Here is a 20,948-nt window from a genome sequence, read left to right as displayed (position 1 = left end):
GAGACAGGGTCTCCCTGTAGCCACAGCTGGCCTGGATTCACTATGGAGATCAGGCTGGCCTCGAACTCACAGAGATTCGCCTGCCTCTGCCTCCTGAGTGCTGGGACTAAAGGCATGCACCACCACGCCCAAATGTCTTCTCAATTTTTTAACTGCTTTTAACAGACCAAAGGTTTTAAATTTGTGCAAAGAAAATTTTCTCTTTATTTTAAAATGTGTGGCTAATACGTTTGTTATCTAAGAACACTTTGCTGAAGGCAAGTCTAGATCACAAAGTTTTTCTGTTTTCTTCCAAACACATTAGAGTTTTGCATTTTCCATGTAGGTATATGATCCATTTTGAGTTAATTTTTGTAAGGTTTGAGGTTCATTTGTGTGTGTGTGTGTGTGTGTGTGTGTGTGTGTGTGTGTGTGTGTGTAAGTTGGCCTAATTATTCCAGTCCCATTTGGTAGGAAGCCTATTCTTTCTCTATTGAATTGCTTTTCTCTTTCTCAAAAGTTAATGGGAACACCCAGCATAGTGGTGGATGCCTATAATCCCAGATACTTGGAATCTGAGGCAGGAGGATGGAAACTTGAAGGCCAGCCTGGGCAACATTCCATCTCAAAAAAAATTTAAGAGCTAAAACTTAGTGCAGAACACTTGACTAGGATACACCAGGCCTTGGGATGAATCTCCTGGCTGTAATTATAAATCCTTTCTTCTGCCCCATTGATCTGTGTATGTATCCCTTTGTCAATGACAAATGTTCTGCATCATTGTAGCTTTATAGTAAGTCCAGTAATATGACTCCACAAAATTGTTTTGGTTAGTCCAAAACCTTTTCCTTCCCATATAAACATAGAACCAGCTAGTCTATATTTACAAAAAAGAAAAAATCCTGCTGAGCTTCTGATTGAAATCACATTAAATCTATGAATCACTTTGGGGATGAGTGACAGTTACTATGTTGACAGTTACTTCTCATCCATGAGCTTGGCATGTCTGCTCATTACATAGATCTTTGGTTTCTTTCATCACATTTTGTAAAATCCTGTGCCTATTTTATCAGATTTATTTCTAATTCTTCCACCTTTAAGGGATTTGTTTCAGATGGCACTGGTTTAAAATTTTTGAATTAGATTATACATGCCCAACTTTATATACACTCAAGAGTTTATAACTTATTGAAATTTAATTTTATTGTTTGCTAATTATTGCTATTGTATATGTGTGTTTGTGATGTGAAGGCATGTGATGTGAGAGGGAGCACACGCATACCACAACACACATGTAGAGGCCTGAGGACAACCTTGTGTGGCTGCTTCTCTTCTTGGACCTCTAGTCCCTGGACTCTGTGGGTCCAGGGATTGAACTCATGCCATCAGGCTTTCATGGCAAGTGCTTTTACCCACTGAGCCATATTACCCAGTGAGCCATATTCAGCCCCTCTCACTGAAGTTTCTGTCCCAAGGTCCCTGGGATGAGTGGGGGAAGGACCAGAAAGGGAAAACACTAGGATTTGCTCCCACTGTTTTGAGTTGAGGAAGTGTCCTTCCCCAGAGTGGGAGGCCGGGGTCCCCTCATCTTACCACTGTGAGTCCTGCTTCTCATGCCTGGCTAGAGGGCGGCCCCTGGGGCTCTTTTGCTCATGCTGTGTTTCACTCCTGGTTTGGGGAAAGTGTAGTTCAGGCTGAGAAGATACCAGAGCAAGAAATGGTGGACTCTCCACTGGGTTGATGGTACTTCAGGGCTTGCTCTCCTTCCCCAGTTCACCTGCCACTATGTACTACCCAGAGTCCTCAGAGAGCTAGTCTAAGCATTGTGTCCAGCTGCATTCAGTGGGAGTGATGGAGCACAGTGTGTGCTCTGTCTTCCTTTATGATGATCTATGTCATACTCAGAGTGGCTTTCTGTAGACTGTATATAGTTGGTTTTGCTTTTCAACTCAGTTGGATAATCTTTGTCTTTTGTTGTTGTTTGAGTCAGGGCCTCCCTGTAGCCCCAGCTGGCCTGGAACTTGCTATGTAGACCAGGTTGGCCTCCATTCTCAGAGAGATCTGCCTGCCTCTGCCTCTGGAGTACTGGGACTAAAGGTGTGCACTACCACACCCAGTTTAATCTCTGCCTTCTAACTGACAGGTTTAACCATTTCCACTTTAACGCAGCTATGGAAACAACTGAATTGTCTGTCAACTTGCTGTTCATTTTCTGTCTCATTTCTTCTTTGTTCTTAGTTCAGAAGGACCACTAGCTCTGGACCTGCACAATGGGCTAGAGTGTCTCAGGCAGGGTCTTGCTTTGGGCCTCTCCTTACAGGTCTAATGGCTGAAGACAGGAATTTGCAGATTTTTTTTTCTTGATTTCTGGTTGTTGATTATTAAAGGAGAATTTCCAGGGCAGCTAATTAGCAGAGAACTAGATAATCTTTTTTTATATCTAATTTTTGGCCAATTTCTTGTGATTATAATTATTGTCTATATTATAATAAGTGTAGTGATCATTCACTAGTGGTAGATAAAAGTCTCCATTCTGTTGTCTTTGTTTCTGTCTGTGCTGGATGCTTTAGTGTCAATTTGACACTCCTGGGCTGAGGAAGCCTCAACTGGAGAATTGCCTCCATAGGACTGGCCTGTGGCCATGTCCATGGGGCATCTTCTTGATTGTTGAGTGATGTGGGAGGGCCCAGCCCACTGTGGGTGGTGCCACCCCTGGGCAGGTGGGCCTGTGTTGCATAAGAAAGCAGGCTGAGCAGGGGCCAGAGGAGTAAGCCAGTAAGCAGTGTTCCTCCATGGCCTGTGCTCCAGCTCCTGCCTCCAGGTTCCTGCCCTGAGTTCCTACCTTGGGCTCCTGGATGAACTGTGACCTGGGAGATGTAAGATAAATAAACCCTTTCCTCTCCATGTTGTTAATGGTCAGAGTGTTTTGTCACAGCAATGGAGAAACAAACTAGGACACCTTCCTTCCTTTCTTCAGACTGGTGTTTAACTCTTGCGTTTAAGTGATCCTCTTGCCTTAGCCTAAGTAGTAGCTGGGACTACAGGCATGCGGCTGCACCCGGTTTGTTCTGTTGTTTTATTGATCATTTCCACTTGTATTATTATTCCACACAAAACGTGATTCTTTACAAAAACTTCTGAACCACTTGTTAAGTTTTCTGATACAAAGGTAGTGAAAATCACAAATCCTTTGGTAACTACACTGGCAAGGTAGTTATTGAAACAAACAATAGGGATCTGAATGCAATCAAGCAGGTAGGGTGGCCACCCCACCTTCTGCTTTGCAGGCCTTCCCCAAAGACCCAGGCTGCCCTCTCGCTATAGTGGGCATCTGTGTCCATCTGTCTTCCTTCAGGGTAAAGTGTGGCCTCCCTTACCTGCTCAGTTTCAGAATGAATCCCCAGGATCAGTCAGCAGGCCACGTCTGTAACTGTGGACAGTGTGGGCCAGGCTGTAGGGTCAGACGCTGCAGTTTTCTAACTGTGCTTTAATAGCACGCTTTGTAGTCCCTAGTTGGCCTTGTCATTATCTACCAAGTCACGACCAACACTTAAAACATGGAGTAGGGTAGAAAAGAGCAGACTTGGTCCCAGGTGATAAAGGTCAGGTATTTAAACCCCAAGAGAGATGGCTCCATGGTTAAGAGCACTGGCTGTTCTTGCAGAAGACCCAGGTTCGAAATCAGCACCCACACAATGGCTAAAACAATCTTTAACTCTAGTTCCAGGGGATCCAACGTCGACTTCTGTCCTCTGCAGGCACTATACAACACAGGTGCACTTACACACATACAGGCATAACACTCATACACATAAAATAAAAATAAGTTAAAAAATAAAAATAAATAAAAAGCCAAGGATTCCCTGAGCTTGGCTGGGGAGCTTGGGAATGTTATTTCCTATCTGTGCATGTTATAGATGGAAAATAATGCCTAGAAAGAAGAAGGCCCACCCAGCCTCACATAGCATATCTCCTAGAAAGAAGGCCCGCCCAGCCTCACATACCATATTTCCTAGGAAGAAGGCCCGCCCAGCCTCACATACCATATCTCCTAGAAAGAAGAAGGCCCGCCCAGCCTCACATAGCATACCTCCTAGAAAGAAGAAGGCCCGCCCAGCCTCACATACCATATTTCCCAGTTGCTTCCCATTCTTCCCAGTCACTTTGAGGAGTCTGGGAAGTGGAAAAAGTGGTGGGGGGGGGGCAGAGAGTGAGGCAAGAAGGAGAGGTTGGCTAAGGTAGCAGTCACTGAATAAGTTGTAGTCACTGTGGAGTGCTCTGTGGCAGTTACCTGTCTCACAGCGAGGTCCCTCGAAGGGCTCCACACAGATACAGCTGTAGTTTCCCACCAGGTCAACACACGATCCTCCATTCAGGCATGGGTCAGAGCCACATTCATCCACATCTAGAGGTAGTAAAGACGGACACTTGATTTAAGGCAGATTATGACCACCCTGTACCCAGAACCTGGCCAGAGGGGAGCCTCTCCCAGAACTGCGTGCTAGCCACACCCCTCCCACTTTGAGTGTGGGCCACTTACCTGTCTCACAGGTGGCCCCGGTGTATCCGGCCTGGCATACACATGCTGCAGAACTGCTCTCTTCCTGGCACTGACCGCCATTTTGACACACCTTGTTGTCACATGGGGACTGGACTACAAGTAAGGATCAGTGAATAGGACATTGGACTCTTGAGCTGATCAGGGCAAAAGCCCCTGAGGACACACACTGAGTCTCACCCTGATATATCTAGGCTTGCTGAGCAAGGAATCCTGGCTGACTCTGGAGGGTGACAAGTTTCAAGGGGGCTTGGCCAGGGCAGTCCCAAGGGCACCCAAAGCTCCATACAAACTGGCTCCAATTCAACAAACCTGGCACAGAGGGAGGGTATGTGTGCTAGACAGGGGTGTCAGGGGAATGGAACCAGTTCCTGCCATGCATCCAAGGGGACTTTGGGAACCTGGGGTTCCCAGCCTGTCTCAGTGGCCAAAGAGTAGCTATTGCCCAGGAAGTTCTGCTCCTGTCCCCTGTGGCCATTCTCAGGGTCACTCCCCATAGGCTGAGGCCTTCCTGGACAGCTGAGGGTCTCCTGGCTTTGGCAGGTGGATGAAGCATTGACCATTTGAATCACCACAGTGGCTCCCACACCTGGCTCAACTGGGAAGGTGAGGGCAGGTAGGGCCCAGCCTCTGCCTGAGGAAAAGCCCCTTTTGTCCACAATGTGTCCCAACCCTCCAGGCTCTGGCTTGGGCTGGAAAATGTGTCCCCTGTCCATGTTGGACAACTGAGGGGTCACTGCATTGCCACAGGTATTGTGATCAAAAACCCCTCTTACCAGATGGAAAGTGTACCACTGCACGCACCAAAAATGACATTCCTCTTCATTCCTTCTGAAAGTTTATTCCCTTTTCTGTGTGCAAATCTTTAAAAAATTGGATTTATTTATATTTTATTTGTATGAGTGTTATACCTGCATGTAAGTATACTATGTGTGTGCAATACCCACAGAGGCCAGAAGTGGGCATCGGATCCCCGGAACTGGAGTTTGAGACAGTTGTTAGCTATGGGTACTGGGAACCCAACTGGAGTCCTCTGAAACAGCAGCCTTAACTGCTGAGGCGCCTCTCCAGCCCCATGCCACCCCCTCAGAGCAGATCTTTTACTGTCATTCAACTACCGTTTTCTCAAGTAAAAATGTATGTGTGCACTGAAATGAAAGACTTAGCTTGTTGTGGCCATGAATCTTGATAGACATTGTTTTTCTAGACTGAGGTATTGATATGAAAACTATTTGAACACACTTAACCTAAATCCTCACCTCTTTTTTTTATTTATTATTTTTATTTTATGTGTATGAATGTATTGCCTGCATGTATGTAAGTATGCCCATGTCATGTGTGCTGGATAGCTTTAGTGTCAACTTTGATATACCTGGGTTGAGGGAGCCTCAATTGGGGAATTGCCTCCATAGGACTGGCTTGTGGCCATGTCTGTAGGGGAATTTTTGTGATTGTTGAGTGATATAGGAGGGCCCAGCCCACTGTGGGTGGTGCCGCCCTGGGCAGGTGGGCCTGTGTTGCATAAGAAAGCAGGCTGAGCCTGGGCCAGGGAGCAAGCCAGTAAGCAACGTTCCTCCATGGCCTGTGCTCCAGCTCCTGCCTCAAGGTTCCTGTCCTGAGTTCCTACCTTGGGCTCCCTGATGAACTGTGACCCTGGAGATGTAAGACAAAATAAACCCTTTCCTCCCCAAGTTGGTATTGGTCAGAGTGTTTTGTCACAGCAATGGAGAAACAAACTAAAACATCATGCAATGCCCACAGAGGTCAGACGAGGGCATTGGATCCCCTGGAACTGGGGGATGGTTGTTAGCTATCATGTGGGTTCTCTAGAAGAGCAGTCAGTGCTCTTAACCACTGAGCCATCTCTCCAGTCCCTAAACCCTAGTTTATTAAACTGAGTTGCAAATCCCATAAAGGGTGGTGTAACTGAATACGGGGGCTATGAAAAATTTTTCAGCTGAATTTCTGAATGCACAATAATGAAAAATTCAAAATGGAATGCATAATGAATCTAAGGGTTTCAGGCAGTGTTCATCCATGATGCATTGCATGACCTCACTACTACCTTGGTCTGAACACACAACATGCATGCTTTGTACTGCACATGCCATCATATCAGACAAGATCAATGACCACTGCTTGAAACACAGCTCAGATTCAAGCCTACTGTATGGTATGAACTCCAGTGTTTTTGTTGTGCATACAAAGTTTTCTTCTCTAATATAAATGCTTTATTTTTGGAAAACAAAGACTTTTAATATTTTCCTACCATCATCCCTCAGCATTTAAGTAATCAAATTAGTTTGTCTTTGTTAGAGTGCTTGATCTTAAAAATTGCTGTTTGAATTCCTGATTTAAATTTCATCAAAATGGTTAAATTACTTGTGTGTGCATATGTGTATGTATGGGTATATATATGTATGTGTGTACATGTGTGTGAAGGCTAGAGGTCAACCTCTGGTGTCCTTCCTCAGGTCCTGTTCACCTTGTTTTTCAGACAGGGTCTCTGACTGGCCTGGAACGTGCCAATTTAGGCTAGGCTGGCTGGTCAGTGAGCCCTAGGGATCCAGCTAAGTTTGTCTGTGCCAGTGATGGGAGGGTTACAAGTGCCTGTCACCAGACACCTGGCTTTTGTACATAGTTTCTGGGGAGCGAACTCAGTTACTTATGCTTGCAAGCACTTTACTGACTGAACCACTTCCTCAGCCCTATAGATTTTGGTTTGGGATCAGAACTATTTATAACAATTTCTTAAATGGTCATAATATAATTCTGTCATTTTGCACTATGTATTTATGTGAAGCAGCTTTCTCAGTACTGATGATAATAAAATTAAAATACTGATCAGCTCTGAAAAATAATGAAAATGTCCTGTGTCCTGCAAAATCAGATATTTAACCAAAATTTAGTTCTTTGGGTAAAATTAGAAAGCACATCCATGTCATTTAATATGCAAATTTAAAGAAATGGTAAAATTCTACTTATACCAAATAATTTAAAGAGAAATTTCATTATGATTTATCATCAGTAAATGTTCAATTTTTTAAAAAGAAAAGCCTTTTATTTTTTTCTATTATTTTAATTTTATGTGTATGTGTTATGCCTGCATGTAGGTAAGGGCACCCGTGTCCTGCAGTGCTCATGGAGGACAGAAGAGGCTGTCAGATCCCCTGGAACTGGAGTTACAGACCATTGTTAGCGGACGTGTGGGTGCTGGGATTCGAACCCGGGTCTTCTGCAAGAACAGTCAGTGTTCTTAACTTCTGAGCCATCTCTCCAGCCCCAGTAAATGTTCAATTTGTATACCAACTTTATATACCTATATGCTTGGGATTGCACAAAAATTTCTTGGACAAAAAGAGACAGTGAGTAGAGAGGGTTTAGGAAGCTTCATCTCAACAGTCTAGGAGAGTTTCATACTAATGGCCATGCTTTGGTCAGGGCACTCTGGGTGGGAAGGGCACACCTAACTGAGCTGTGATGAGAGCAGGGGTCACAGTGTTTGGCAATTAGGGACTGCCTTGACCTAGCTCCTTGGCCTAGACCCCATGGTGAGGATGGGGTCTGGAATGGTGTGGGGTCCACTTTCCTTCCCAGGGGGGTGCAGGGCCGGGGGGAGGGGCCTGAAGAAGTGCAGGTGGAAGGGCAGAAAACTGGAGACTGAATCTAACAGTGCATGCTTCAGACAGCTGGGCTGTGAAGGCAGAGGCCCAGCAGTGGTCTGGAAGCAGCAGTGGAGACACAGAACCCCAGAGCATCCACGCACAGGCTGTGAGACCCTGGGGAACAGGGCTCAGAGGCAGGTGGAATGTGTGGTGGGAAGCCTGTGCTCTACAAGCATGTGCCTTGCCCCTCCCAAAAGCTGTTCCATCTGACCCCAGAAATTCCCCACCTTCTCACCCCCAGCAGACTCTTCTGGTGGTGGCCCTGATCCAGTGCAGGACCTGCGCTCTCATCTATTCCAGTGCTTCATCCCTAATTTAGTGCCTGGGTCCAGGAAGGTTGTGTCTATTACAGTCACCCATGTTTGCTCCTGCCTACACCACGAGACGGGCCTTTCCTTTGACATGCAGCCCCTGCACCCCCAGTGACAGAGCTCTCTGCCCACACTGGCCCAGTCCTTCTGCAGTCATCAGCTTTGGTCTTACATGTGCTCACTGTCTTGCAGCCAGAAGGGCCGGGGGAGGGGGACTGGGTGTGTTCCTCTTACCTGATTCACAGGTGAGTCCCCTGAAGCCGGCTGGGCACTGGCAGCTGAAGCTGTTGATACCGTGGGTGCAGGTCCCACCATTCTGACATGGATGGGAAGCACACTCATTCACATCTGAAACAGGGAGCAGGCTGGGGCCTCAGCAGAGGAAACTGAGAAGGAACAGCCAGGGCCTGGGGTAGGGGTGGGGTTTCACTGAGCCCCAAACCCAGGCAGGCCTTTACTCAGTCAGGGTGGCCAGGGGCAGGACCCATCATACTCATTACCACATAGCCAGAGCATTTGGCCTCCTTCAGTTTCCATACCCTGGGCACAGAGACCTTTGCCCTCAGGGCCACTGCCTGCCCTACAGTGTTCTCCTTGAGCCTAGTGTGGCCAGTGGGTGGGTGCAGGGAAGTCAGAGTGGGTGCCTTGTCCCCACCTGGGTACCAGTAACTCACCCAGGTGGCACCTCCGCCCTGTGAAGCCAGCGAGGCAGGAGCAGGTGTATGAAGGATTGCCAGTGACGCAGTCATCAATGCACTTGCCACCATTGAGGCACGGACGCAGGACTAGACACACAGAGGCTGTGGACACAGGAAGGAGCCCAAACCTCACATCACCGCATCTAGGATGTGGGCAGGAGAGCCACCTGCAATGGCCATGTCTCCCTTCTCTCCCTAGCCAAAGGGTCAGTTTAGTGGCTATGCCACTGGCTACAGTGCACCTGTGGTTTCTGTTTCTGAGCTTTTGAGCCAGAGCCCAGTGTGCCTGGTGGATGCTTTTGCCAGGAGCTCTTGCTGGTTATTACTGTCCTAGATTTTGACTCTGGCTTCCTGTGGAGACAGACATTCCCCAAATCACCTGTACCCTCAGCTCCTGCTTGTGCCTTTAATCCTTCCCAGCTCTGCCAGGGGCACTTCCAGAAGCTGGTTTCCTTACATGTAAAGTGAAGGGTGACACTCAGATATCAAAGGCAGCATTTCTTACAGGATGGCCTTCCAGGGAGGCCTCATGGGGTCCTCAAGGGCTTTGGCAGCCCCATGCCCAGGTCTATGAGGTCAGGCTGGGTTCCTGGGGCCCTGATCCTTGGAGAGAGATGGCTGCTGAAATAAGAGGCTAATCACAAATTGGCAGGTGATCAGAAGATCTCAAGGAGTCCTAGTGCCTGCTTCTAGGAGGGCCCCAGGGAGGCTCCAGGCAGAACCTAGTGACCCACAACACCATTAAGGCTGTGGGTATCTCCTGAACAGACAGCTTACCTTTCTGTCACAGCACTGTGTTCACTCGGTCTGCTTGAAGTTGGGCTGCCCTTTTACAGCCATGAGTGTTGAAGGAGCTGGGCTTGTTTAAAGGTTAGCCCTACAGAGATGAGGCACTGCCTCTCAGGTACCACCCATCCTCCTTTCCTGAGCAAGTCCATGTTTATACGGCCTCCCACAACTGACCCTGGGCTAGGTAGTGTGTGTCTGAGAGGCTTGGGCTTTCAGGGCAGCTGTGTCCCTGGCCCCTAGAGGCACCATGGGCGGTAGGGCATCTCTGCAGCTGTTTTCTTCGCCTCTTCATCTCAGAAACCTAGGAAAAAGCCCTCCATGGTGGGATGGAGCCTGAAAGGGGCTGACTGGATCCTCTTGTGTGGGCCCCACACTGGCTAAGCTATAGTGAGCATGGCTTGCACACACCAGCACTTTGCTTCTCAACCTGAATTGCCACTGTCCCAGAGCCCAGGTGTCAGAGATGACTGCTGGCTGGGAGGAGGGGGTTACCAGAGGGGGCTGCCCTAGGGTCTCTGTTGTGTCCTACTTGTTGCTCTGGGGCCGGCAAGGGCACAGCAGTCAGGGGCCTAGCAGGCCAGGTGTGTGTGGGTCAGCTTCTCCCTACCCAGCTGCCCACGATGTGCCTACTGCTTTTCATCTCCTCTTCCATGATGGTGGACTTGCTCCTCTGGGTCTCTTACCCTGGCCTCAGGATATATACCGATGTTCATCTCCCTGCCTGCTCCCCAGCTGGTCTGTTGGGTCCCCCAGCTGAGTTTGCTGGTGAGGGAGGCACGACTCAGCACTGAGAAAAAGCACCCAGTTCCATAGCCGTGTCTGGATGAGTGGGAGGTGAGTTCAAAGTCCCTGCAGAGGCCTATTTCTGGCCCATGTTTGGCAGGGCTTGGGACAAGGGACTCTCCAGATAGCTGCAGTTAGCATGTCAGTGCCTTAGTACCTCTGTACTGTGGGTAATGTGTTCCTGGGCTCGGTGGCTTCTGGAGACTGCACAGTGGCAGTCATGGGGATCCTGGATGTGCAACTACAGCTAGTCTGCTACCTGGAGAGGGGCATGTCCCTACTGCCCATCTGCTTGCTCAACTAGAGTCAGAATTCCCCGGAAACGGTCCTGTGGTCCCTAACCCTAACCCTGTGGTCCTCAAGCTTGTCACCATCAGTCCCACACACTGTATGGTTCTAAGGATGCAGTGCCTGCCCTGCGCCCACCCAAAATGGAGGCAGTGGTACGATGAGAGGAGGGGTGACCTTTATCTGCCCTTTTCCCCCAAGACCCAGGTTGCCTAAAACCTGAACCTTCCTCTGCTGCAGACTCTCCCTGACCCACTGCAGGTGTACAGGCTGGTGTGTGTGTGTGTGTGTGTGTGTGTGTGTGTGTGTGTGCGCGCGCGCGCGCGCGCGTGCGTGCGTGTTTGCACTCACGCACTCCAGCCAGGACTCCAGTCCGCCCCTGTGCCCCACCCCTCCTGCCACACTGGTTCCTCAGCCCTCCCCACCCTGAGCCTCTTGCCCGCCCGATCCTCTTACTTGTATGGCCGCAGCCCCCCACGCGCACCTGGGCATCATCGATTCTGAACGCCCAGCGCCCGGGCACGCCCACATTGGTGGTGGTCTCCACCTCAGCCATATCTGCTGTGCGTGACCCAGGGATGTTGAAGTAGCGGTGCCCATCGCCTGCGTTGAAACCTGCCTGGGGACAGGGCAGTGAGGGAGGCAGGTCTCTTTATAGACCCTAAGCCCTCTTCTGGATGACCAAGGCCAAGAGAATGGCCTTTAAGCAGAGGACACTGCAGATGCTGTGATGAGCTGGCCAGTCCTGACTTCAACCAGCAGTTCCTCCAGCCAAGCATGATATTGGCCCCAGCTTCCCCCCTAGCCTCCAGGATGCACCTATTGGCTTCTGAGCCTCCCCTAGGGCCAAGGGGATGTTCAACCGAAGGAGAAAGTTGGGGTCAGGAGGTGAAAGGAGGATCACACCTTGAAGGGTTGGCATACCCAACAGCTGGGACTAAGAACCTCCAGGGGGAGGAAGGAGGAAGGGGCCTGAGGTTATTTTGTACTTCCTATACTGAGAGGTCTTGGGGACTTGGAGTCACCGTGGATGCCTCACACTGACTTCTGCACAGTACCGGGAGGTACCTGCTACACTCCATGTCTGCCTAGCTCTCCAGCTCATACCACCTTGGCAGAAGAAACAGGGACCCCTGAACTCTGAGCACCAACCCCATCCTGGCCTACCTGGGCTGCAATGCCCCCCAGGCCGGTGGCATCACCCCCGCTGCTGGCATGTGTGCCCGTGGTCCACAGGATGGACTCATAGTTGAAGATGGTGAAGGAGAACCTGCCATCAGTGATGAGTACAATCTGGAACGTGTTGACCTGTCAGGAGAGGGGCTGGCTGTGGCCGGCTGCACACCCTGTCTCAGATCCAAGCCCTGCCTCCCTCAAATGAACAGACAGGCAAGGCAGGACCTTGATGGCCTTGTCCACCTCTTCAGCTGATGTACTTCTACACTGTGTGAAGCGCAGGGCCAAGACGCCCAGAGCAGTCACTGCCCCCAGCCTCTGCAAGAGCTGGGGAGCAGCTTCACAGAGGGCTAGCACTCACTCAGTCAAATCCACAAACATGTAATGAGAATAAAAACAGAGTAAGAGGAAAGGAAAAGAGGAAGGCAGCTTTCAGTACTGGGTTTTACAGTTTTTGTGCAATTCTTCATGAACACACCGCTCAGTGGTATGCCCTGAGATGCCATTTAGATTGGGGTGACGAAACGACCTTGGGAGCTGAAAGGTAAAACTTGTACCTTGTTTCACATTGGACAAGAAAATAAAGCCCATATCAAGTGTGTTTTTAAAACAAAACCATGGAAGTCCGAGAAGAAAACACTGGACAATAAATGCTCCTCTCAGTGGAGAAGAACTTCTGCAACATTTGTTTACAGGAAAAACCAAAAGGGAGATTAATACACTTAAGGACAAAAAAGCCTCTGAATAGGAAATGTACTACAATAATAAAGTGGATGGTAAATAGCTTAGCAAAAATGTATTTATAGCATGTGGCAAATAAAACCACTAATATCCTTTACTCCAGAAGAACTTATACAAAATCAATATAAAAGGACCAAAAGTATTAAGAAAAATTGGTTCAGGGCATGATAAACGTGATAATAGAATGCCATACCAACAATGCTAGAAAAAAATCCAACATCTGTAGAAATCAAAGACATATAAGTTTAAAAAGATCATTTCTGGTTTTACCTGCAGGGTTAGCAAAAAAAGGAAGGGGACAGTGCACTTAGTTGGGGTTCAGGGAATAGGCACCTCAAATGGGCACCTGTGGGTGCAGTTTGCATACTCTGAGAGGACATCAGGCTGCTCTTGGGGTATGGTTGCACTATGATCACAAATGGCCATGTCTTGGGCAGCTGATTTCAGGCATTGGAAACAATGGGCAACTGAATGGGATACACCCTTATATAAAAGTTGGCATGAGAGGGGCTGGAGAGATGGCTCAGTGGTTAAGAGCACTGGCTGCTCTTGCAGAGGACCCGGGTTCGATTCCCAGAACCCACATAGTGGCTACAAACCATCCTTAACTCCAGTTCTAGGGGAATCCGAAGCCCTCTTCTGACTGCTGCGGCATTGCATGACACGGGTGATCTCACATACATGCAGGCAATACACTCATACACATAAAATAAAAATAATAAAATATTTTAAAAAGTTGGCATGAGAGACAGTCAGCAGCAAATGCTAACACTCTGTGTGGGTGGCAGGAAGGGCCGTGGTGGGGCTGTGGGGGAGATAAGGTGATGCACAAATTATCTCCATCACTTGGTGGTAATGTGCTGCTCCAGGAGGTGCTGCCTGGCTAGAGCTGTACTTCTGAGCACATCTGGAAGTCTGCTGTCATTGCTAATTACCTGTAGAAGCTCCACAGACTGGGTCTTACCCTGTTTAGAGACAGGGCTGTATTCCAGTACCTAGGATACTGCCTGCCACCCAGAAGGTACCCTTACAAAAGTGCTTGAGTGTGTGAACATCCATCTCTGAAAGGCCACCTGCACCTCAGGGCCTCTATCTATGTTCCCCAGCTCCCAGTGTAGGTGCTCAACAAACACCTGGCTGGGTGGGTGACTGCTGTCCTCATGAGGGAGCATCAGCTGCCCACATTCACTAAAGAGGCAAAGGGCTCAGTTACTCAATCAGGTTGACTGGTATCAGGGGTAAAACAGAGCAGCCGGCTATGGCGGCACAAACCTACAGTCCCAGCACTCCAGAGGATAAAGCAAGAGGACCTGGAGTTCAAGGGTTTCCACAGCTACATAGTGAGCTTGAAGTCCACTTCGATTACATGAGACCCTGTTTTGAAAAAAAGCCAGCAAGGACTGGGGACATGGCTCAGTGGGCAAGAACACTTGCAGCACAAGCATGAGGACCTGTGTCTGAATACCCAGCACCCAAATAAAAAGCCAGATGTGGTTATGCATATGCCTGTAACTCCAGTTCTAGGGAGTAAGGGGCAGAGACAGGAGGATTGACTGGGGCTTGCTAGTTGCAAGCCTAGTTCCAGGTTCATGGAGAGACCATCTCAAGAGAATAAGGGTAGAGAGTGATAGAGCAGGACACCGATGTCTTCCCCTGGCCTCTATATAGGCACACACACACACACACACACACACACACACACACACACACCAAAACAAAACCCCTCGCAGGAACCAGCCAACCAACCAAACAAAAAAACCCACCCAGAGAAGCCCTCCCCAACAGAAGTGTTGGCGAATCAGCCATTCTAAACAGAAATCCTAGGACCATGGTTCCTGTTCGGTTCCTGAATGAGAACTGCTATGCAGGGCTGGCCTGCTTCATGAGGCCTGAGGAGTGAGGCTCCATTCTTCTTGTCCCTGGCTCTGTGCTTCCAACCAAATGACATGATCTCTATGCCCAAAGATCCTTTTAGGTGTAGACCATCTACACCTGGCCTGCCTTGGCAGGGTCCCAGCCACATAGCCTCCCTCTCAGGACAGCCACCTGGACTCACAGGGGAAGAGGAGCTGCCTCCAAAGAAGGTCACACGGTACCATGTAGCAATAAAAACCCAGGTTGCAGAGAAGTCTAGGAGCTCAGGGAAGTAGCGTCTGATGTCCTCTGTGGCTCTGTGCAGCATGGCTGAGTTGGTGGCCTCCCTGTAGTAGACATCACCTGCACGCCGGTTGTCCACATCTGCCCAGAAGGCTGCTACCACACGTCGGTCTTTGGCGATGGGGAAGGCCACAGGAGTGAACTGAGAAACCTCCTTCAGGAAGGAGATGATCCCATTATTGTTCACCTGTGAGGCAGAAAGCCAGGAGGGGATGGACTGGGCACTGCAGGCAGGTGGCCAGCCCAGCAGCATCTCAGTTGCCTCACCCCCAGTTTCTTCTAAGAGTGCTCCAGCTCTGGGCAGGCATCCCAGGCTGGCTGACAGTCCCCTATCCCTGAAATGGGATCATGTGGTACTGTTCTATCCTCCTAGACAGGTCATGTACTCAGGGCCAGACTCTGATCTGTGTGCTGTACCCCTAGTCCTGGGCTGCTGCCTAGGCCACACTAGTCTGGGGCCGTGGGAGGGTGGATCAGGGTCCTTTCATTGATCCAGGTGAGCAAGAGCCTCATTCAGTGTGGCTAGGGCCCAGCTCAGCTTGAGAAGGCTGTGATGGCCAATCTGGGGACTGTGTGCTTGGGATTCCAGGCAGCACAAACTCCAGAAGCCTCTGGCTTGACTCTGCAATCTGCTAGCTGCGCATCCTGGGATGATTTGGCCCATCTCTCTGTGTTCTGGTTTTCTTACATATGAGACCTGGCCAATACTATCTGCCAAGAGAAGTGGTGTTAAGAGGTGGAGGTCTTTGGGAGGTGATGCAATTACAAGGGTAGAGCTCTCAGCCAGGTGTGGTGGTGCACACCTTTAATTCCAGCACTCCAGAGGCAGAGACAGTCAGATTTCTGTGAGATCAAGGCCAGCCTGGTCTACATAGTGAGTTCCAGGCCAGATGGAGCTGTGAACTTCAGGTAAAAAAAAAAAAAAAAAAAAAAAAAAAAAAAAAAAAAAAAGGTAGAGATCTCATGAACTGGATCAGGCCCTTCCTTATGAAAGAGGGCCACAAAACTGCCTTGTACCATCTGAGTATACAGTAGAAGATCCTGTTTATGAACCAGGAGGTGGGCCTCACTAGTCACAGACCCTGAGACCTGGACCTTAGACTCCTCACCCTCCAGAACTGTGAGAAAGTAATTCCTGATGTTTATAGGATATCTAGTCTAAGGCAATCTGTTACAGCAGGTGACAGGCTCTAGCCCTGACCTCATAGGGTGCTAGGCAGTGAAGCATGAATTGCTGGTCATATGCTAGGCTCTATGCTGTGGTTATTTGCTGCCAGGAAAACTGTGACCAGACTGGGGCCTTTAGAAAAGTCTGTCTTTGGAGTGAGGGCATGCTGTGTACTCAGCTCAAAGGGGAGGCGGATGATTACACCTGTCTCCTTCAGAGCTCTGAGGGTGAGCAGGGGAGTAATGACACTCGTCCAAACCGCAGGGGAGAAGCATGGGTGCTGCATGCATGCAAACCCTTTCCTGAATGCTGCTGAAATGTTAGGAGTTGTAGAGGAGAGCAGTGTCACAGCTCAGGGCCAGCACAGGCCGGGATCCTGTTGAAGTACATCTTGAGTGGGACTCTTAGGGGCTCTACTCATTTAGAGAGAACACAGACACAAGCAGCCTGTTCAGGCTCTTGAACAACCCAAGGTACTTCCGGTCTGGGCTGCATGGTGAGGTGGGCTTGGACAGACAGTTTCCCTGCCTCCCAAGCCAAAGCAAAGGAAGTGTGCTGGAGGAAGACAGACCAACAGAACAGAACTGAAGCCCAGAAGTCGACCTGTGCATATACGGGGGATACTGTTACCACTCAGCAGGGCAAGGACCACGTTTCCAATAAATGATGCTGGAAAACTGGATATCCACATGCAAAAGAATGAAGCTGGATCCTAATGTAATGTTATACACAAAAACAGACTCAAAATAGACCAAAGACCCAAATATAATTACAAACTCTTAAAAGAAAGCACAAGGGAAAAGCTTCATGACATTCGATTTGGTGACGACTTCTTAGATAAGACACCAAAGTCATTAGCAATAAAAGAAAACAAGTTGGATATCCTGAAAATTAAAAACTTTGATGCATCAAAAGCACTATCAATAAAGTAAAATGGCAGCCCACAGAATGGGAGAAAATATTTGCAAGTCAAATGTCTGATAAAAGATTAATATTCAAAACATGGGGACACTCCTAATAGCCAACAAGAACAACAAAAATAAACATCTTGATTAGAAAAGACTTGAAGTTTCTCCAAAGATGATACCCAAATGGCCAGTAAGCCCATGAAAAGATGTTCTACAATCACTAGGAAGTGCGAATTCAAGCCGCAACGGGACCCTGCCTCACGTATATTCAAAGGGCCATTATTAAAAAAAGACAAAACAAAGTTGCAAGTGTGGGTGGGGATGTGGAGAACTGGAGCTCTGCTGCATTAAAGTGGGAATGTAAAATGGTGCAGTCACTGTGGAAAACAGGAGGTTGGTTCCTAAGAAAATTAAAAGTTGAATTGCCATAGAATTAGATAAATTCACTTCTGGTTAGATAACCAAGAGCACTTTTTTGAGACAAGGTCTCCCTGTAGCTGCAGTTGGCCTAGAACTTGCTATGGAGACCAGGCTGGCCTTGTTCTCAGAGATCTGCCTGTCTCTGCCTCCTGAGTGTGCCACCATGCTTGGCTAGGAAAGCTGGTTTTTTTTTTTTTTTTAAATTGAGAATATATATTTATTTATTTTAAAATCGAGACAGTGTCTCACTATGTAGCCCAGGCTGGTTTGGATTATCTGGTTGTGATCCTCCTACCTGTGCATCCCAGGTGCTGGGATTATAGGCATTGTGCCACCCTGCCTGGCTTGAAAGCCAGGTCTTGAGATTTGTACTCACATTGTAGTGCAACATTTTTGTACCCTGGAAGCAACCCAAGTGCCCACTGAGTGATGACTAGGTAATCAAGATGTAGCACATACAAAGAATGCGGTAACTTGAGTGAGCCTTAACAGCATCCCGATAAGTAAAACCAGCCAGTACTTACAAAAAGACAAGTGCTCTGTGATTCCGTTTATATGAGTCCCCTAGAGTCATCAGACTCATGGAGGTGGAAAGTAGGTGTGGTTTTTAGGAGCTGAGGAAAGAGGGCCACAGGGAGTCATTACTTAATTAGAATAGAGTTTCAGTTCTGCAAGATGCAAGGAGTTATGTGGATGGTGACGGCAATGGTCACACAGCAACCGAATACACTTTACTACTACTAAACTGTTTATACCTAAAAATGAAGGTGACATTATGTTTATTTTACAATGAAAAATTAGGGGGGAAAGGCCATGATAAAAAGAAACTTGATAAGCGTAAAAGAAGGTATTTCAAAGAACAAAATAGAAGAGAAAGGAATCAAATAAATATCAGAGATTAAGAAGCAACAAAATAGGGGCTGGAGAGATGGCTCAGCGGTTCAGAGCACTGGCTGCTCTTGCAGAGGACCCTGGTTTGATTCCCGGCACCTACATGGCAGCTACAAACCATCCTTAACTCCAGTTCCAGGGGAATCTGAAGCCCTCTTCTGACCTCTGTGGCATTGCACAACATGGGTGCACTCACATACATGCAGGCAATACACTCATACACATAAAAATAATAAATAAAATATTTAAAAACAAAAGAAGCAACAAAATAGAAGATTTTAAAATAGATTTTATGTAATTACAAAAAAGTAGTGAACTGAAACTAAAAGGCAGATCAGTGAAGAAACTGTGTTGGGGGCTGGAGAGATGGCTCAGTGGTTAAGCACACTGGCTGCTCTTGCAGAGGACTTGGGTTTGATTTCTAACACCCACATAGTGGCTAACAACCACCCATAACTCTAGTTCCAGGGGAATCCGACATTCTCTTCTGACCTCCCTGGGCATTGCATGACACATGTACACTTATATACATGCGGGAAATACCTTCATACACATAAAATTTTAAAGAGGAAACTGTCTGGAATTGAGAATAGAGATGCAAAGATGGAGGGCTTGGACTAAAAGATGAGAGACACAATGAGAGCAGGAACAGACAAGTGCATGACTTGGAGCTCTAGACAGAAGGGAGACAAGGGCAGTGGAGAATGTTCTAGAATTGATGAAGGACACGAAGCTGCAAATCTAACAATCTCAGGGACTGACTGACTGGCTGGAAAAACAAAAGCAAAGCCATGCTGAACCAGCACTAGAAGTATAGACAGTCAACTGTAAGATGCCATTCTGGGGGCCTGAGAGATGGCTCAGTGGTTAAGAGCACCGACTGCTCTTACAGAGGGCTAGGGTGTTTGTAATTCCAGTTCCAGGGGATCTGACACCCTCTTCTGACCTTCGAGGGCACTGCACGATACCGGTACACTTATATACATGCAGGCAATACACTCTTACGCTTAAAGAAAATAAAAAAATAAAATAAAAAAAGCCATTCTGAAAGGGAAGTGGATGGGCAGCAGCCAAGGGCAGCTCAGGTGCTGAATTTTCGTGGAAACCAGGGAAGCTAGACAACAATAGAGTCACATCTTCTATGTGTCAAAGGACAGCAGTGCCAACATGCAGCCTTGTGTTCAGATGAAATAACTTTACTACTGAAGGTAAATCACACAAATAAGGTAACGAATGCATAAATATGAATAAACAGCAGACCCAATACTTAAAGAAGTTGTGATGGATCAACTTCAAGTTGAGGAGAAATGTACGGTCAGAGATGCAAGAGGGAAGAAGGGAGAACTTGGAGCACAAATCTAAGTGGACGATGACCATTCACGTAGGGGAGTCTTATGCAATGCTTCATGGAATAGCACATTAAATGTATGAGTTAAAATTCATGAGAACAAAAGCACAAGACTCAGTGTACTGGCTACTTTCCTGTTGCTGTAAATAAACACCATGACCAAAAGTGACTTATGGAAGAGTTGATTTAGGCTTTTGGTTCCACAAGGAGTGTCCACATGGCAGGGAGGACAAGGCGGCAGGAGGCTAGAGCAGGAGGCTGGGAGCTCACATTTTCTGATTCTTGCAAAAGCAGAGAGCTGGAAATGGGGTGAGGCTATAAACTCAAAGTCCTCCTCCACTGTGTGCGCCCTCCAACAAGGCTCCACCTCCTAAAGGCCCCATAACCTCCCCAAACAGTACCACCAACAGGATCTTCATATATGTGAGTGTATGGGGAACATTTCCCATTCAAACCACCGCAGTGGGAAAGGATATATCATGCTGAGGTCTCCTCGGGTGTTCCAGGGTAGGGCAAAAGAGCCATTAATGAACCCTGAGAAGTTAAAGGTGACGTTGTACCTCTGGACTAATCCTGAGACCACAGAAACAGTAAGCACATTCTTGACTGAAAGGACGATAACATGGAGTAGTTAAAATACTCAAAATATGACAAGAAAATGAGGGTGGAAGAGAGAGCACAAGAGATGGCAACTCAGTCACATGGGACGAACAACACGGGGTACTTGTCGGTCAGAAGGAACAAACTGTGAGAGATGGTGATAGAAACACCTGTGTCCGCTACAGTTAAAATAATCAAAGGTTCTAGTTCAGAGATAAACTGTCTAGGTGCAACTAAAGCAAAGCTTGTCTGGACATATTATCATCTGATACAATAGACCATAAGGCAAAGTGGATGGCTAGAGGTAAAGGCTCTTCACAGTGGTTAGGTGGATGTAATGGTTTCACACCTGAACACTCCCAATAGCAGGGCCTCAGCAGATGAGAGGTTGGCAAATACACCACTCAAGACTGTGATGGTCTGTAAGATCAGAGTTTGGTCAAGAGCATGTGGGGCTGAAGGGGCGGC

The 20,948-nt window shown here is 47.9% G+C and overlaps 1 protein-coding gene across 1 annotated transcript in view; it reads right to left on the bottom strand.

Annotated features, from left to right (window-relative positions):
- Positions 1–20,948, bottom strand: part of Sned1 (sushi, nidogen and EGF like domains 1) — an 88,505-nt gene that overhangs the window by 51,279 nt on the left and 16,278 nt on the right. Inside the window, exons 3-9 of the mRNA XM_029561672.1 lie at positions 15,045–15,332; positions 12,239–12,379; positions 11,528–11,690; positions 9,188–9,313; positions 8,748–8,861; positions 4,520–4,633; positions 4,271–4,384 (exon numbers count right to left, since the gene is read on the bottom strand). Coding sequence (XP_029417532.1) covers positions 4,271–4,384; positions 4,520–4,633; positions 8,748–8,861; positions 9,188–9,313; positions 11,528–11,690; positions 12,239–12,379; positions 15,045–15,332 — 1,060 coding nt within the window. The remainder of the gene's footprint in view (positions 1–4,270; positions 4,385–4,519; positions 4,634–8,747; positions 8,862–9,187; positions 9,314–11,527; positions 11,691–12,238; positions 12,380–15,044; positions 15,333–20,948) is intronic.

The sequence above is a fragment of the Nannospalax galili genome, unplaced genomic scaffold (genome assembly GCF_000622305.1).
Source record: "Nannospalax galili isolate Female #2095 unplaced genomic scaffold, S.galili_v1.0 scaffold453, whole genome shotgun sequence".
In the NCBI taxonomy this organism is placed as follows: domain Eukaryota; kingdom Metazoa; phylum Chordata; class Mammalia; order Rodentia; family Spalacidae; genus Nannospalax; species Nannospalax galili.
Note: the sequence above shows the minus strand (reverse complement) of the source record. Positions and strands in the feature narration are given on the sequence as shown.